Source organism: Trichoderma camerunense (assembly GCF_050948025.1).
Source record: "Trichoderma camerunense strain CBS 138272 chromosome Unknown V8C40scaffold_24, whole genome shotgun sequence".
Taxonomy (NCBI): domain Eukaryota; kingdom Fungi; phylum Ascomycota; class Sordariomycetes; order Hypocreales; family Hypocreaceae; genus Trichoderma; species Trichoderma camerunense.
This window is the reverse complement of record NW_028145346.1, coordinates 104,972-121,765: the sequence shown is the minus strand read 5'-3', so window position 1 is coordinate 121,765 and position 16,794 is coordinate 104,972. Positions and strand designations below refer to the sequence as shown.

General features: G+C 47.5%; 5 protein-coding genes and 1 pseudogene across 6 annotated transcripts; 2 read left to right on the top strand and 4 right to left on the bottom strand.

Moving 5' to 3' along the window:
- Positions 1–3,082: 3,082 nt before the first annotated feature.
- Positions 3,083–4,062, bottom strand: V8C40DRAFT_257261 (NAD(P)-dependent oxidoreductase). The gene has a single exon (XM_083218455.1). The coding sequence runs from the start codon at positions 3,939–3,941 to the stop codon at positions 3,213–3,215; it is 729 nt and encodes a 242-aa protein (XP_083068037.1). The 5' UTR covers positions 3,942–4,062; the 3' UTR covers positions 3,083–3,212.
- Positions 4,063–5,026: 964 nt separating this feature from the next.
- Positions 5,027–6,266, bottom strand: V8C40DRAFT_283585 (zinc-binding alcohol dehydrogenase family protein; the record flags this gene model as incomplete). Its single annotated transcript, XM_083221982.1, has 2 exons — positions 5,027–5,558; positions 5,692–6,266. 2 exons carry the CDS (start codon positions 6,264–6,266, stop codon positions 5,027–5,029), a joined length of 1,107 nt encoding a protein of 368 aa, XP_083068036.1.
- A 2,301-nt stretch (positions 6,267–8,567) lies between these two features.
- On the bottom strand, positions 8,568–10,096 carry V8C40DRAFT_257260 (FAD-dependent oxidoreductase). The gene is made up of 4 exons (XM_083218454.1): positions 9,873–10,096; positions 9,671–9,809; positions 9,410–9,605; positions 8,568–9,346 (listed from the first exon to the last, which is right to left on the bottom strand). The coding sequence occupies exons 1-4, from the start codon at positions 10,013–10,015 to the stop codon at positions 8,607–8,609; spliced, it is 1,218 nt and encodes a 405-aa protein (XP_083068035.1). The 5' UTR covers positions 10,016–10,096; the 3' UTR covers positions 8,568–8,606.
- A 1,413-nt stretch (positions 10,097–11,509) lies between these two features.
- V8C40DRAFT_283583 (isopenicillin N synthase family dioxygenase) lies at positions 11,510–12,635 on the top strand (the record flags this gene model as incomplete). The annotated part of the gene is made up of 2 exons (XM_083221981.1): positions 11,510–11,889; positions 11,985–12,635. The coding sequence occupies exons 1-2, from the start codon at positions 11,578–11,580 to the stop codon at positions 12,633–12,635; spliced, it is 963 nt and encodes a 320-aa protein (XP_083068034.1). The 5' UTR covers positions 11,510–11,577.
- An 871-nt stretch (positions 12,636–13,506) lies between these two features.
- On the top strand, positions 13,507–15,641 carry V8C40DRAFT_122997 (MDR family MFS transporter). Its single transcript, XM_083210955.1, has 4 exons — positions 13,507–13,681; positions 13,745–13,985; positions 14,039–15,182; positions 15,235–15,641. Exons 2-4 carry the CDS (start codon positions 13,752–13,754, stop codon positions 15,543–15,545), a joined length of 1,689 nt encoding a protein of 562 aa, XP_083068033.1. The 5' UTR covers positions 13,507–13,681; positions 13,745–13,751; the 3' UTR covers positions 15,546–15,641.
- A 774-nt stretch (positions 15,642–16,415) lies between these two features.
- V8C40DRAFT_t197 lies at positions 16,416–16,504 on the bottom strand (annotated as a pseudogene). Its single transcript has one exon. The product of its transcript is annotated as a tRNA-OTHER (tRNA).
- Positions 16,505–16,794: the final 290 nt, after the last annotated feature.

Here is a 16,794-nt window from a genome sequence, read left to right as displayed (position 1 = left end):
TTAAATTATCAATATTCTTTATTTTTCTTTTTCTGGTGTGGTGTTTTTTCTTCTTCTGGTTGCTTCACCCCCCCACCGCCGGGGGGGGGGGGGGGGCCCCCCCCGCCAGACAAGAACAGGAACACGAAGGCATGTGAGAAAAAAAGAAAGAAAATCTACATATACAAACTTGTTGTCTCTCTATTGAATCTAGCCTCTTACTTGTGTGGTGCTCGAAGACCCTGAGAGTGACTCACCAAGAAAAAAACGGCGATATCTGGAGAATTGATCGCTGCTGGGCCATGACATGTGCATGTACTTTGTATTCTTGCGGAGGACCAGGCGTTTGGGTTGCCTTCCTGGCGGCGATCCGCTTGTACACTGTCAGCGTACCTAGTATCGTATTGTAAACTCACGCAATCCAATCAGTCGGGCATCCCAGATAACTAGTGTTAGTCCCTTGTACAAAGCGCCTTTTATTCATACGAGATGCACACGCCCCCCTGGCAGAAGAAATGGGTGCGCATATCAAGTCCCTCATGAATTCGACGGGGCATCTCATTGGCTACGAGGCATGGCCTTGTCTTCAGCCTGCCGTGTCATCGTATGACATCCGGTATACTCCGCAATGTGCGGAGTAAACCCGTGGATGATCATGCCCCTCCCCTTGACACTGGCAGCTTGTGCGTATGCATGCACATGGGCGAGATGTCTTTGAAGGTGGTGGTTTTGCTCCCTTGCTCACAATATCCCCACACTAAATCATCCTTCTTGGTATCATTTTAATAAAAGTTTTAATGCTCTAAGAAAATCTTTTACAAATATAAATAATTTTAGTTTATTTGTAACTTAGATAGGAATTATTATTCTAACCCCTCGCAAGCACCCTTGTTAATTCCTGGATGCCGTTGACTACAGCACTTGAGTAGCCCTGTACACTGAGGGGCGATTTCCTTCAGACAAGGTTCCATAGCAAGCTGTAAGCCAGCTGACGCTAACGGCTACATTCCCTCAGACAGCTTATATCCTTGTGTATCAAGGTACATTTGGCTGCGCTAGAAGGCACTCGAGTCATTCGGCGTATGTTTAGTCATTGTTTACCTAGCACCAAAAACCTTCGTGACTTCAACGGATGATGGATAGTCTCAACAGCAGCTTGCCTTTGAATCAATTCACCGATGATTAAACAATACTTATGACAAAAATCGCAATAGCATCAAGAGCAGCAGTATTTACAACGACATCATATAAAAAAGCTGTGGAATTTCTCGTCAAGTCTGTAGTTTATGTTGTTGTTGCCGTTGTATCCATGCCGTCTTGGCATTCCTCTACCCCATGCCCTCAGCATCACTTGTCTCGTATACTTCTGCCTGCCCTGCATTCTGTGTACCAACTATCCAGTTCTACCCGCTGATTTCATGACCATAGTTTCTAACTCCTTAGACTGTCATGAAACTGAATCCAATCAAGTTTTTACCCTCTACTGCTGGCCAATCGGACCAAACGGATGTATGCCCAATGGCAGCGGTTAGGCAACAACAAGCCTTGAGTATTCAGGGGTGGCTGAGAGAGCAAATTTTGATATCTCCGGCCATCACAAGGGGAAAAAAAGAGGATCAGCCTTGAATGGCATCAGGATTACGTCTAATGCCAAGGTAAACAGATTATCATGCCCATCCATCAGTTGCAGATACAACTCTGCTCTTGTGACACCAAGAATACCAGAGGCTGGTTCAAGACATCTCAGAGGAAGACTTGATGATTCAATCACCTTTGAATGCCTCGTGCAAGCGGAGGCACTTGGGCAAGCAACAATGAGGAATCCAACACTTCGAACAAACACGTCCATCCCAACAGTTCTTACACCGCTACATTACTCTTCCATCCCCTTCAACCGAAGAGAATTACAAAAATCCCCTAGCTTCATAATGAGGATCTTTTCCCTCAACTGGTTAAAGGCCACGTTTGAAATTACTGTAAGCAAAAATGGTTTCCCAATAGTCTGGACCTATTGCCATCATCAGTAGCGTCTACCGCTTCCCTGGAGGCTCTAGTTCGCCTCCTGCCTCATAGACGCCCCTTAAAAACTTGCGTAATGGTGGGCTATCAGGAGATTTCTCCTGATCGGTTTAACACTGCGGGATGCCACTACCCAATAGTATCCACTACGATACTACCAATGTCGGGTCTTTATACCTGATCCAGGAAGATCTCCCTGCCTTTGACGCTGTCGAAGCTTTTGAGCATTAGTTTTCATAAAGTTGGATTATTCAATAGAATCATCTGCTTTTGGAAGCCTTGTATATGGTATTCAAGTCGCGTCAACAGTCTGATATACGGTTTTAGAAATTGGTGGCTATACTACCAGGTATCAAGGCCCTACATAGATTAGACATCGCCGTTTGCAGTCACACCATTAGTGCTACATGTTTACCAAGGCGTGTAGATACTGTGAAGCGGTGAGTATTGGGTTATTGTAGTTTGCGATATGTAGGTAATCCTTGGAACTGAAGTTTTCGTTGTTGAAAAATTTCCCCTATGGGCTCCTTGCATATGCAAGATGCAGATGCAGGTCCAGATGGACATACCTGTAGAGAAGGCGTAGCTTCTATTATCCTGAAGAAGCTTAGTGTTGCCATTCTTGACGGTGATCATATCGAATGCCTGGTTTGAGACGCTGGTGCTAACCAGAATGGCAACTCCGACGGCATCACCGTCCCCAGCACCAAGGCCCAGGCTGCTTCTGTCCAAAGGACGTACAAGAATGGAGGTCTAGACCCTGAGAACAATATCTATGACTACATCTAGTTCGTTTTAGCACGGCACTGGCACTAAAGCCGGTGACCCCGAGGAGCCAACTGCTTTTGCCAAGTGTGTTAACTAAACAAGCCATGCCTCTAATACCACACCACATTGTGACGGATCCCCCAAGACTGTCATTAGACACGTTGGGGATATTGCCGGCCTTGCCGATATTTTGAATGAATTGGGAATAATTGGAGGTAGACTTAGTTCTCTTATAAGAACATGGAAGTTCCCACGCCTTGAGCCTTGGCTAACAGTACCTGAGGGAGTCCCTTGGCGTATCGGTATTCGAATTTTGGTAAGTAACATTGCAAACTATATCTACCTCTACTTGACTAATAATTATAAAAGAAAATTCTGCTCCTTTCATCAAAGCGTAGTTCAAACCTCGCATTTGGGTTGCGAGGACGCTCCTATGTCTCCGACATCTAGTGTGTTATCGTAGCAATCTTCCTAACATACAGGCCATTATCATTTTGGACGAGGTTCTCAAATATCCACTTTCCAACGTCTTCCCGCGTGATTGAATAGCCAATCGCGTCGGATTCACGACCATGCTTAGGATCTTCCACGCCGACCCGGATCGCCTTGTTTGTCGCGCCGTCCAACATCCAGGACGACCGCACAATTGTAAAGTCCTCGTCACTTCCTGTAATAAGCTGCTCCATCGCCTTTTTATCTTCATGGGGTGAATAAAGAAGATAATAATACAGGAGCCCCACAATGTAAGGGGTGTCAGGCCCAAACTGAGAGATTCCCGTAGTGCTAAGGGCGATCAGTCTGGGGCGGCCGGTTAGGCCTTGTCGTCGTAGCTGGTTCAGGGCCTCCAACACCGTAGCAATAGCCCTTCTGCAAATGCTTGGATCATCTAGCTCAAGCTTGTAGTTCATCGATCGGCTGCCGATGGAAAAGATAATTGTGTCGACTAGGTGAGTGCCATCGACTGTCAGGCATTTTTTGACCGCATCGACGTCATGCACATTCCCTTCGACTATTGTCAGACGGGATGTTTTGTCGTCTGAAAAGAGCCCTTGGAGCTTGCTCGGTGTGCGGCAGAGGGCAATACAACGGGTATCAGCATCAAGGGCGTTGCTCAATGTTGCAAGTCCGCAGCCAATTGTGGCGCCAAAAAAAGCGATTGTCTTTGGGGCTGACATCTCGCTAGTAGTACAAGGTATGTAATGATAAAAATGTCGAGGGATACGTTGGTTCGTAGAACGAGTACCAAACACAGAATAGTTTAAGGCAGTGAAGCAATGTGAATGAGTTTCCAATGATCTTGGTTGAGTTTCTTCACCTGTCAAGTGCAGCAGAGCCTTCATTAATAAATCACCAGCGTGACAGACAGACAGGGTCACAATCTCTATGCAGCTCGGTGGTGGATCTGTGGCGCACTGCTGCTTGCGTGTCTGATCTCCTTTCGGCATTCGGTCGGGATCAATTGGCTGCCGAATATTCAGCCACCAATTTCAAAGGTGGTATTTGGCGCCCGATGCTGCTAACGCAATCGAATTTAGCATGCAAGGGATCTCCAACGACACTAAGACGGTCCGCTCCGCAAAGTCTGGTTTTGAGGGTTTACTTGGTATGAATCATAATTATCTACAGCGGAGTTTTCACAAGAACGCGTTGCTTGCGTAAGTGCGTGGCAAGCATGGATAATAGCCGCGCCAGCGTGACACTGGAAACGATTCCATTCTAATTCGCCGTTGCTTTCGCCCGTTAGAGGTGTCGAAGTATACCAACGGCCGATCGTACAGGGGCGGCGGATATAACGATCACACTAAGTCGCCTAGGCATTGGAGCAAAATATATACATGGATGTACGGAATACCAAGACATTAATCGTAACGACCATATTCAAGGGAGTGTGCCAACATGATTTGTGTAGCCGCGTCGCGCCCTGCGCGTGACAGTGGGTGACAGGTCGATGCAGGGCGATTGAGGTCGGTAGATTGGTTGGGAGGTACTAGAAACAAGGGCGCCCAAGGGCCTTGTGATTGGAGATCGTGACCAAAACACCATAACCATTTAGCTTCATTTGCATACATACATACATTATATACATACATACGCACTTCTTGGTAACAATATCTCATAAGCATGTGCCCTCACGTGTGATCCCGTACATGAGAAATAAAAATCCGCTGGAAAAGCCCATGGTACTTGCAAGAGACGGTAATCTATCGGTACCAATCTGTAAACAACCCGAAAAACGCGAAAAACCTTACCGTGATTAGTATCAGGCGACCTGACAAACCAATTTGTAGCCAGATGGCGGCTGGCTGCGTATCTTGGCTACACCCTCAACAACACCTTCCCAGCCACCAGACATGAGCTTGACGGGATGGGTCGTCACAAAGCCACGATCGAGCAATGTCTGTACAGCCGCGAAAGAACGAGCGCCGAACTCCCGATCTTCGAGAGAGGCTTCACGGGCGTACTCGCCACCAAGCTCGACTTTGCGACCCCAGACGGTCATGACATTGAACCACGATGCCTTCACAGTGTTGATCCGGCTCTGGGCAATCGACTCACGAAACGGCTCCACAGCAACATATCGGCCACCAGCACGACCAATTGCTGCGTAACACAGCTGTGTCGTTTCCGCCTCGGCTATGCAGTCCAGCGCATAATCCAGTTCGTTGTTGGTGTAGGCTTTAATGGCGTCTGCACAGCCTGGGTCATGGTAGTCAAAAACCGCTTCAGCCCCAAACTTCTTGACGAGCTCAAAGTTTGATGGAGAAGATGTGGCGACTGGGCGGAAACCGGCGCTGTCAAGTATCTTCTATCAGCAAACCACCCTCCTAATACGCTCTTCTCGAAGCGAGATTGTAGAAAGTCGGTAATGATCAACGAATTAAAGAGAGAATATATATATATATATAAATGTGAAACCAAACTTACGTCTTCAGTAGCTCAATGGCGCGCGTACCTGTAGCAGTGCTACCACCTGCAACAAGGACAAAGTCGCCGCGGTCAGAGACGTTGCCGCTGAGTCTGTCGAGGGCTCCTGGGAGCTCCATCTCTTTGAACAGGCCATATGCTGCCGTTGCCGTCGCTAGTCCTAGAGCCGCGGCGTCTTCCAAGCTAATGTGGTCGGGAAGCTTGAGGACCAAATCTGCCAGCGCACCGACATACTGAGCAAAGGCCCCAACGTCAGGCTGCAGCCTGTCCATTCCGTAGACGACCCCGGCCACGCGATCACCCACGGCTAGACGACCCTCCTTGACTGCATCTGAACCTAGTGCTACAATGGTACCGGCGAAGTCGAAGCCTATGATGGCTCCGGGTGCCGGGCTGTAGTCCAGCGACTTGACATCAACTGGGTTAATGGCCACTGTTGCTGTCTTCACTAGAACCATGTCATGAGCCAGTGCGGGTACTGGTGCATCTTTCTGGATAGTCATTTGGCCTGGTCCTTGAGCTACAATGGCCGTTTGGTGTTGGGGCAACTGCCCCATCGTAGTAGCGGACGGCATGGTGGTGTAGCTCACGGGATTGAGGGTCCTAAGACTGTGATTGATACAGTTTATTACATGCTTCCTACCTCAAGTAATATACTCGAACCCAGGGTCCGACGCTGACCTGCGAATTCGTCGATTAAGCTCGCGCCCGAACACTCTTCAAGTGCCCGGTAAGCGGATCCATCGCCGTAGGTGGAGTCAGCGCCGGCGGCAGGGACCGGTGTTATACAAGGCGGCGGCAGTGTGTATTCACCGAACTAAGGTCGTAAGTTGGTTTAAACGTCGTAGGTTGGCCAATTGGCTGCGACGGGATGTTAGTCTGCCTGGGAGAGCTGGCATTGCTGCTAGTGTTAAGGCCAGGGTATTTTCGGTAGTAGGTTATAATGTAAGCACCGATATAACCAGCAGTGTGTGTCTTATACATTTCGGTGATATATGACGTTCGAAATGGCTTTGGTCCGCGTGATACGGGCCTTTCTACAGAGTGTTGGGTATAAATATCCGAGAGTGAAAAAATTGAGCAATAAATCCGTTGAAGAGGTTCGGTTTAATTCTTGGCATTTTCGAAAAAATGCACTGTGGCATGCCGTAGCTGTTTAATGTTCTGAGCCCATTATCGCATAATTGCTAAGTAAAGTGAGAGAAGCCGTCCACCTTGCGCACCTCATCCCAGTTTGCCAAAACCTCCGCCTATCGTATGCCAATTGAGAGATAACACTCTCCCTGTATATATTTATGCAAATTGTGAATCCCTTGCGTCTCTCAAACTTTGCTGTCACAGCAATATTATGTAGTCCCACAAGCACCGTAAGTGTCCAGGCTGGTGACCAGATGTCACTGATACCTGTTGACTCAAAGTTATCTCTCTTGCTGGTCCGGGCTCGGGGCAAATCTGCAGACCTTGGAGAGACTTAGGTTTGATGGCCCAATCTTCAAATGAGCTACACTTTCCAGCTAGCCCTTTACTCAAATCTGTTGGCCACAATGGGGTACATCAAGTAATAAGCCAGTGCTGCCAAGCCATTGAGATACTGTAGCATCTGAAAGAAGGAACAATAGAAAGGCTCTGAACCATGCACAATAAGATTCTCCAACTGTGCCTGATGCCCTCCCCACTTTCCCTTGCTTATGAGAAGTCATTTACAAGATGCAGACGACAGACTAACCGGATAGGTCAAGGTCAACGAGATCGCTATGGTCATCAGTGAACTAAGGTAGTTCAGTTAAGCGTACGCTTGTCTTCACGATCTTACACTACTCCAGCCGTAGGCATCTTGGTGGAGTTTCGGCAGCGCCAGAACGCGAAATTTGAAACTCATATGCGCCGTTTAGAGATGAAAACAGTCTCGAATATGTTGCTCCGTGACATGTTTAAGATATGAAGAAATCGAGCCACATTAACCCCCTTGGCTAGGAACGTCGACCTCAGGCCTCTCACTTTCAACCAACTCCTCCGCACGAAGCGGAAACAAAAGGGTCTTTGTTAAACGGCATGTTCCTTACGTCGAACGTTTGTCTAGAAGTTATACGCTATCTGTAGATCACTGGAACGACAATCCAATCGGAGTATTTCTCGTCTTGGTCCTAGTCCGAAGTAGCTCTAACAACGTCGATGCCGGGAGAACACTCACACTTTAATTCAAAATCCGCCTTGCCGTCCCACTGTTGCAATGCAAGTGAGCGATAGCACCTGTCAAGCATTTCAATGATTTCGGTGGGTCTGGCTCTGAATAAAGCCTACGCGGTCTCGGTAACTAAAGCGTGTCCGTGATTAAATTATGGATGTAAAGAACGAAAAACTCTTTTTCGAATTGTAAGTAAAGAGCGGGAGAATAGCCTCCTATCTAGTTCTTTATTGATATCAGGGGCGATCAAAGTGGCTTGAAGGGAAAGAAAAGCTTTGGGCCTAGGGCAATATTCGACAAGCAACGAGAAGTATTAGGGGCTACGATCATCACGGCGTGATATTGCTCATTCAACCTGAAATGTCATACATTCAATTTCTTGCAACTAAGCCAAATGATCAGAACAGAAGTCCACGCCCAGAATACAGATCTGGAACCCTAAGGCACACTTTCTTCAGCGGCATCACAGTGACAAACCAAGGACTTCCAATCCATCGAGAAAGTCAATACGGAGTAAGATCCAAGAGTATAAGATTAAAGATAATCTTTGATAGACGCCAAAGAAGGAGCGGTTATAACATAATCCCAAATAGTCCACAGCAAGGACTCAAAGCCACATTTGTCTTTTTTTCTTTCTTCCTTTTCTCCCTTTTTTTTTGGCTTTTGAAACTAATATCCATAATTCATAACTGCCAAATTGCACTAATGGAGAATTCACCGCGTTGCTCCATCAAGCCGCGACCTCCAGAGGGACTTCCGAGAATGGGATGACTCTCATAGGTGCAAGCAACGGCTTCTTGGAATTAACCTTCGACCCGTCAACCCACTCTCGAGAGAGCTGCACAGATTTCACTCCGCGCTCCAACATCTCGGCATTGTACTCGTTAACAGAAGCCTTGATCGATTCGATGTCATGAGTCTTGTCTTCTTTGTCAAGTCGGTCTAGGATCTTGGCAAGGGCCATGGCATCGATGAATGTGTTGTAGCCTCCCTCACCACGGAAGGGCGTCATGACGTGTGCCGCATCGCCCATTAAAACGACCCGGCCAGCTGGCAGACTAGAAAGCTCGAGGTCGCGCCAGATATGAGTCTCCTTCTTGACACCCTCGACAGGGGTGAGGTCAAATATCTCGCGAAACTTGGGTTCCCGATTGCTCATGACCTCGCGGGCGTGGTCCAACTTCTCTTGTTGGGTGGCTTTGTGCAGCCAGTGGTCTGGATCGGCAATGGTGGGGTCTGATCGAGACATGATCCAGTAGTACCGCGCCGACTTTCCGTCAGGCGCGACGTCATGCAGCGAGCAGAAAGTCAGATAACCCTTCTCGGAGTCAATGAGCGAATAGCTTCCATGGCTGAGCTGGAGTTGGCGCTTGAAGGCCTCTCCAGAGAGCTTCAGCTCGCCCACGATGGCGGCCAGTGGGATAATTTTCAGAACCTCATCGTGAGACTTTTGCAGAAGCTGCTGTCGAACTGTGGCGTTTCTTATCTTAGCAATCGAGAATGTTGACACAAGTATCAGAATTGTCAACATACCAACACTTTTCACACCATCAGCACCGACAAGAATGTCTCCTTTGGCACTGGTTCCATCCTCAAAGTATACAGTGACACCTTGGTCATCATGTTCAATGCGCTGGACACGCTTTCCCCACTGAATTGGAATATTGGTAGCCAAGTGATTCCTCAGCCGATAGCGCTCTGCGCGGATAAAGGGCGTTTCTGGACAATCCTGCAAAAGGCATGTTATCAGTATCTCGGGCCGTGATTCTCATGGTCCCTAAGGTGGATCACTACCTCCCAACCCACTCGAACGTTGCTTTCAGCGGGGTATAGACAGATCTGGGTAGGGATTTTGAGAGGAGACATGTGGTCGGTGGCTTGTCTCAAATCGGGCATATCAGATGGCATAGATGCCACAAGTTCGTCTGTGATGCTAATACTGGTGATAAGCCATACAGCGCCGTAAGGCTTTTAGTTAGAGTTCTTGGGTGCTTACGTGTGCAAAGCAATGGCCCATCCCTGGAATCGCGCATCTTTATGCTCATCGCGCTCGAATATCTCATAGGAAATGCCCCGTTTCCGGAGGTTCTGGGCAAGCGTGAGCCCACCAAGCCCGGCTCCTGCAATAAGAACGTGCATTGTAGATGTTTGGATAACGAATATTTTTGAGTACAGAAGAAATGTACGCCAATACAAAAGGGTTCTGGAGATTGCCTTATATAAAAATGGCACAGGAACTGAAGGCGAACATATGATATATAATATTTAAATAAATAATATGAAGTCGCCGGCAGCTGGCGATTCCTATTTTGGCAACCGCCGAACGCTAACAAGCTGACCGGTCCAGTGAATATTAACATGATGCCACCCTATCATCCCACACCTGTAAGTTGTAACAGTGATAGACAACCAATAAGCAAATTACCTTTGCGGTTCGGATAATACGGGTGCTGTCAAGGTAACAGATAATACAGCTAATTGCTACAAGGTCTTTGGTGCATCGCTTTAGACAGAACTGGCTGTTGGTACAGCGTCCCTCGGGATGGTAGGGGGTGGCAAGGTAGGACTGTTGTCAATGTCAGCATTGGGGTACTTCTCACTACTTAGCTTTCAACTTGACTGGTGCTCAAATTCGCTATTCCGAACAGAGTGCTGTCGGGTAAAAGGTATATATAAGTACTGGTTAGATTTGCAAGAGTTTCTTTAATTCGTATGGTAGTAAACGGATAATACGTTGGGAATTTTCTTATACTTTGATTGGTTCAAAGTCGAAAAGATGCATGTAACCTGCCTTGTCAGCTTCACAGATACGGCGACTAATTGCTGCCAAAATCTCCTGTAAGTGTGTTGACCTTCAACTTTATTATTATTGCTTGCCTAAAAGAGTAAAAGTTTTACGGAATTACCGGTTGTCTCTACTTAGAGCTGCATAATATCCATGTCGATGGCGGTTACTTGCAATCGGACGATGTTTCACCATTCGTTTCCCAAATCGTAAGCAACCCTGCAGCTCTGTGCTAAACCCGCCACAGCACCTCTAGCTATCTACCCTACCCTACAAAGTAACTGCGCAATCTTTTCAAGTAGCAAAGATATGTACAACTTCAAAGGGCGATTTCCAAGATAAAAGTCATTTTAGTGATTAAGATAAACCTACATTAATTACAATCAGTGTAAGAATTGAAACGCGATTTGACAACCACCTTCTCGTTTTCTCAGTGTTCACTAGCAGAGATCAAAACCAGATTGAGTTACATCGGATCTCCCCACGAGTAAGCCTCGTTCTGGATAGATAGTGGGACCTAGTAATCGCTTTCGGACCCTGGACCCCAGACACCCGGTGTATTATGACGTAGTTTGTTGCCGAAAGAGCATGGCGGGTGAAAGCATAGTCGCCGCTCCCAATACACAACGAGGCCGCGTACTGTATCGGGTGTACCTCGAATACCTCTGTACTTCGTAGGTGATGAGACGATCAGTCGTACGAGACATGTATAGAGAATTATTGAGTATGCCCTTGACCTCAGACCATCAAAGGTAAGGGCAGAACATCATATATATCGTGGTTTAGTATCAGGATTTGCCTTTTTGCTTTGTTATCGGTCTTTTTCTCTTCTTCTACACCCACCGACTGTCACATCTCACATATCCCCTTATAACTGTTTCAATCAGAGGCCCGCCTTGTTAGATCTACAACTATCATGTCGGAAGAAGATATCTCGTTGCCCATCATTGACCTTAGCGGCTATCTGTCGCCAAAGTCGCCTGATGATCGGCAGAATGTAATTGAGCAAATCCGGGATGCCTGCCGGGACTTTGGCTTTTTCCAGCTTAAAGGCCATGGTATACCAATAAGCCTGCAAAAGGAGCTGCTGAAAAGTCTCGGCACACTTTTTAGCATGCCCAAGGAAGAGAAAATGAAGCTCTCCTATCTGGAAAATCCGTGCCGTCGAGGATATGAAGCATCAGGCATGTCAATGCGAGAGGGAGACGCAATGCCGGATTCGAAAGAGGTGCGTGTTCCCTGTGGGTCTGAGAATATTAGACCTTCTTCATGTCACATGCTGCTACTTGTACATTCAGCTGACTACCAACATTATGTATGAAGGCCTACTACCTTGGTCGAGAAGATCCCGTTGTGGAGTTCTCCGGCTTTTATGGGCCCAACGTCTGGCCGAATCTTCCTGAAGAGGACTTTCGTGGCCCGGTGTGGGAATACTACCAGAAGACGAGCCAGCTAGGTAAGACTATTTGGGAAGTCTTACTCCAGGGTCTGGGTTATAGCACGGATTTGATGGAAGCATTTGCCAAGAGGCCACTTGTGCAGATGAAGTTGATCCGCTATCCATCTCCGAGCGTAACCTTGCCGGGCCAGTTTGGTGTGGGCGCGCACAACGACTTTGGAGGCGTTACCGTTCTCTTACAGCAAGCAGGAAAGGACGGCCTCGAGGTTTGGCTGGAGAAGCAGCAAAAGTGGCTTTCCGTTCCCGCCATCGAGGATGTGTACGTCATTAACTGTGGCGACATGATCATGAAGTGGAGCGGTGGCCGTTACAAGAGTGTGAGGCACAGGGTCATCAACAAAACAGAGGGCGAAAGACTCTCGTGTGCGACCTTTTGGCACGGTGACGTGTTCGCAACCAACCCACTGAATCCAGAGGATCCCAACAAGGAAACCGTCGGACAATTGCTAGTGAAACGATTCCGTCACCAAATGTCTATCCACAAAGAGGGTCTTGCTCAAGTTGGAGAGCTCTAAAGATGTGCCGATATTGGTGCTCTTTAATTAACGAAAGTGACGGGGGAAACAAATTGTACATGTTCTTAGTAGAAGATATTTGATGTTTTGTTAGTTTAGTACCTAGGACAAATCATGGCCCCTGCGCCTGTCTCATTATCACGCGATCACTAGGCTCTGTTGGGATGTATCATTCTATCTGGGCCATGGGTTCTCAATATATGGGATATACACTTAACTGTTCGTGCCCTCAGCGGTCTTATATTGAGATTATTTGTACATATGAATAAATGTTCGGAGTAGGTCGTGATTGTTGGTTTGTGATGCGGTGGACTTGGAGCTAGCAGCAGCGGAAGATCAAGAAGGTGACTTAAACGCTTGCGTTACCAAGGAAAATGCGCGGGCTGTTCAAGCTCGATTCATCACTATCTGCACAATGCTGAATACAATAGATGGTATCCCAAGCGTCTTTCAGCACGTGTAATATCTAGCCAATCATATACCCAGGCACGCAGGTCGCGCTGTCAATATGGTACATTGTCTACATAGATCATAAGTCCTCTAAGCCCTGCCAAGATGTTGAAAACTCCGCTCCGCTCCAGGTTGCAAACGCAGCCGAATATTTCTGTTATCATCGATGCCACGCGTATTTCAGAAGTATTCAAGTAGCTATTAACCCGACATGCATGCACCTACCTACGCCAATACGACTCTGTGGCGTTCATTACCCCTGTCCATCTTCGTCAGCAAAATATCCGAAGTGATATTGTGAGGAAGACGAGCTAGCGGTCGGCCGAATCGTTCCTCCGTACGTGGCGCCCAGCCGCATGCCGTATTAGTCGAAGGAATCAACAACGTCCTGATATCTTATTGGACCAATGCAAAGTGGGCTGTTGAACAGTTCACAGATGCATTCTGTTTAAATGCAGCTTTCGCATCTCTGATATTCATGTCTAGGAGTGCCGCTCCGTTTACCGTTAGTCCCGGTAGTTGGTTTTTGCACTGCTTCTTTTCACAAATTACAGAGCTTTTGTTTATCAGACTCGAGGCTTTGATCCTACACCCTGGTAAGTTTGAGCTATTCGCCAGAAAGTATTGTCATATTTATTGACAAAGCCTCTTTGGAAAAGACCCAAGATGAGCGGAGACTACAGTGCCACGAGGAAATCTGAGAATGTCGATACGTCGACTACAGCGTCCCAAGAGGATAGCTCTCTTGCTCCAGAACAACCCGAGAAACTTGTCGGAACCTCAGAAGTGGCCGCAATTTCCAACAATGAGCCGACTGCAGATGAATATCCGCATGGGCTACGCTTGATAACGCTTGTCTTGGCTATCAACCTGGCTATGTTTTTAGCCTCCCTCGACCAGGTAAGAGATGCAAGTCGAACAAAAATATGCCACAGTTACTGATAAACTGGCAGACTATTCTCGGTACAGCGATCCCCAAAATCACGGATGAGTTCCACGGCCTCAGTCAAGTATCATGGTACGGATCAGCGTACTTTATGTGCCTCGGCGGTTTCCAGTCCACCTGGGGCAAAGTCTACAAGTACTTTCCTTTGAAGATCTCCTTTGCGATAGCAGTCTTCGTCTTTGAGCTAGGAAGTCTGATTTGTGGAGTGGCTCGAAACTCCAACACCTTCATTGTCGGCCGAGCAATTGCAGGTATTGGAGGTGCTGGTATCACCTCAGGCTCTACCGTCATCTTGGCGTTCAGCGCAGAGCCCGCCAAACGACCGACATTGATGAGCACTATGGGAGTCACCTATTGTATTGCTTTCATCCTTGGACCGCTTATTGGCGGAGCCTTCTCGGAGAAAGTAACGTGGAGATGGTGCTTCTATATTAACTTGCCCATTGGTGGACTTGCTATGGCTTTGTTTTTCCTCTTCTTCAGAACCCCGAGTGTCTCCACTACACAAGATGCAACGCTGAAGGAGAAGCTCTTGCACATGGATCCGGTCGGCACCGTGCTGGCCATGGGCGGTATTATCAGCTTCATCCTTGCACTCCAGTACGCTGGCGTCAGCCATGCTTGGAACAGCAGTGTGGTCATCGGGCTGCTTGTCGGATTCGTTCTCATAATGGTCACGCTTGCTGCCTGGGAATACTTCCAAGGCGATTACGCCATGTTGCCCTACAGACTATTCAAGCGTCGTGTGATGTGGGCTGGCGGTATATTCCAGTTCTTTTTCGTCGGCTGCTACTTTTTGCTCTTGTTCTACCTTCCCATTTACTTCCAGAGCATCAAGGGTGTTAGTGCTATTCACTCCGGTGTTGACAACCTGCCTTTGGTCCTTTCCGCTTGTTTGTTCATCATCCTTGGAGGAGCCGCCGTGGAGAAGACGCACATGGCGACCCCCTACATGACTGCTGGCGCAGCAGTAGCGGCAGTGGCCACTGGATTGCTTTACACGCTCGATGTCGACACGTCCAGTGGAAAATGGATCGGCTATCAAGTTCTCGTTGGTGCTGGTCTTGCATTTCCATTCCAGAATGCCCTGAATATTCTCCAAGCCGAGGTTGACGCTGACGACATGTCGCCTGCTACATCGAGTCTATACTGTATGTACTTGACAAGATAAAAGTCCGAGTTTTAGCTAACGAGTATCCATAGTTTTCCAGATCCTTGGAGGTGCATTCAGCATCTCGGCGGCCCAAGCAGCTTTCAACAACAGGCTGCTTCACTCTTTGACAACCAACGCACCGGGAGTTTCTCCACTACTGGTTCTCGCAACGGGTGCTTCCGACCTTCGATCAGTCTTCTCGGCGGATGAGCTGCCAGGCGTCATCTTGTCATACATGGATGGTCTCAAGGCCGCCTTTGCTGTTTCAGTCGGACTGGTTGGCACGGCTTTTCTGGTCAGCTTCATCGTTCCATGGAAGAAGATCAATTTGAAGCCTGGAGAGGCAGTTGCTATGGCTTAAGTTGCCTGGTCTTCGCTTCACATGGTCACGATCAACTTTTGCAAGACATTGCACACAACTGGTGATGATGGGGCGTGGAAAGGGAAAGAGGTCAAGGCACTGGAGGTTGAGAGATTGCATGTGAATTAAAACAGTATGTTAATAGGTGGTGATTGGGCGAGATATCAAGGTAATGTAGCGATATAAGGTCTTATGGGGGAATCTGGGACTCATAGTGCGCCATCGGCTCCACTACCCAAGAACCTAGTTAGTTATGATTCCAATTTTTTCCTTCTTCAATTCATTTTATCTTTTCCTGTGTTACTAGTGTATAAACCGAAAAGATCTAAGACGTCCGCGTAAATCTCAGAGCGAGTCTGCTTTATCCAGTGAACCGTATACATCCTCCTTGCGATATTTGTTTCTTTTATTCCATATATGTGGGCGCCTTCCGGAATATAGTACACATGCACACAGTAGAGTTGAAGATGCTTGCTACGAGATATTGTTTCATTGAACGACTAACAATGACAGCTCGAGATTTTTGTCTCAGAAACCATGGATACGACTTAGCCATTGGGGTTTCATTCACATAACAAGAGCCAGGATGTCTCTATAGCTTTCGGTATAGGCTGAGACATGCTGAGAAGAGGCTTACCCACCTTGCTGAGGCTGACAGCCATGGAGAGCGTGGGTGGGGGAGACGTGCAGCCGCTTCAAGGGTCAGGCTAACGTCATTAACCGCCGAATATAGTTTATGTGTTTGTTTGTTTGCCTGTCTATTCGTTTGTTCGCTCGTTCATTGATTGCTTGTTTGTTTTCTCACAACAATGAATTGATGAGACAAGCTGAAATTTATCAAGAATATAGTTTTTCTCCGAGGAGAATTGCTCTCCGGGGACGGAATGGACCCGCCGACTTTTCGGTGACATGTAATCCATTGCAGCCGAACGCCGTGAAGCAGGCTAGACCACCCAGAGGATGTTGAAGATCTGACCGCCGAATATCGACCTGAACTCGGAATGAATATACACAATACTCCACTGATACATATAAACTTCGGGGCCGGGCAATCGGGGATATCGGCTGACATGAATGAAATATTGTCGGCGACTAGGCGAAGGACCATGATAGCAACCGAAAAGATGGCTCCCTAACTGTCAGGCACTGACCAGTCTTAGAAAAGACTAAAATAATGATCTACGTTGCCAACAAGTTGTTGTAAAGATATCAACCCCATCCAGTCCCATTATCTGCTGAACGGCAAGGC

Coding starts and splice junctions, on each gene's coding strand:
- V8C40DRAFT_257261 (XM_083218455.1), bottom strand. CDS start 3,941: ATGTCAGCCCCAAAGACAATCGCTTTTTTTGGCGCCACAATTGGCTGC.
- V8C40DRAFT_257260 (XM_083218454.1), bottom strand. CDS start 10,015: ATGCACGTTCTTATTGCAGGAGCCGGGCTTGGTGGGCTCACGCTTGCC. Junction 9,606..9,670: donor ACGTTCGAGTGGGTTGGGAG/GTAGTGATCCAC, acceptor TGCCTTTTGCAG/GATTGTCCAGAAACGCCCTT. Junction 9,347..9,409: donor TGATGGTGTGAAAAGTGTTG/GTATGTTGACAA, acceptor GAAACGCCACAG/TTCGACAGCAGCTTCTGCAA.
- V8C40DRAFT_122997 (XM_083210955.1), top strand. CDS start 13,752: ATGAGCGGAGACTACAGTGCCACGAGGAAATCTGAGAATGTCGATACG. Junction 13,986..14,038: donor TTTTAGCCTCCCTCGACCAG/GTAAGAGATGCA, acceptor ATAAACTGGCAG/ACTATTCTCGGTACAGCGAT. Junction 15,183..15,234: donor TGCTACATCGAGTCTATACT/GTATGTACTTGA, acceptor GAGTATCCATAG/TTTTCCAGATCCTTGGAGGT.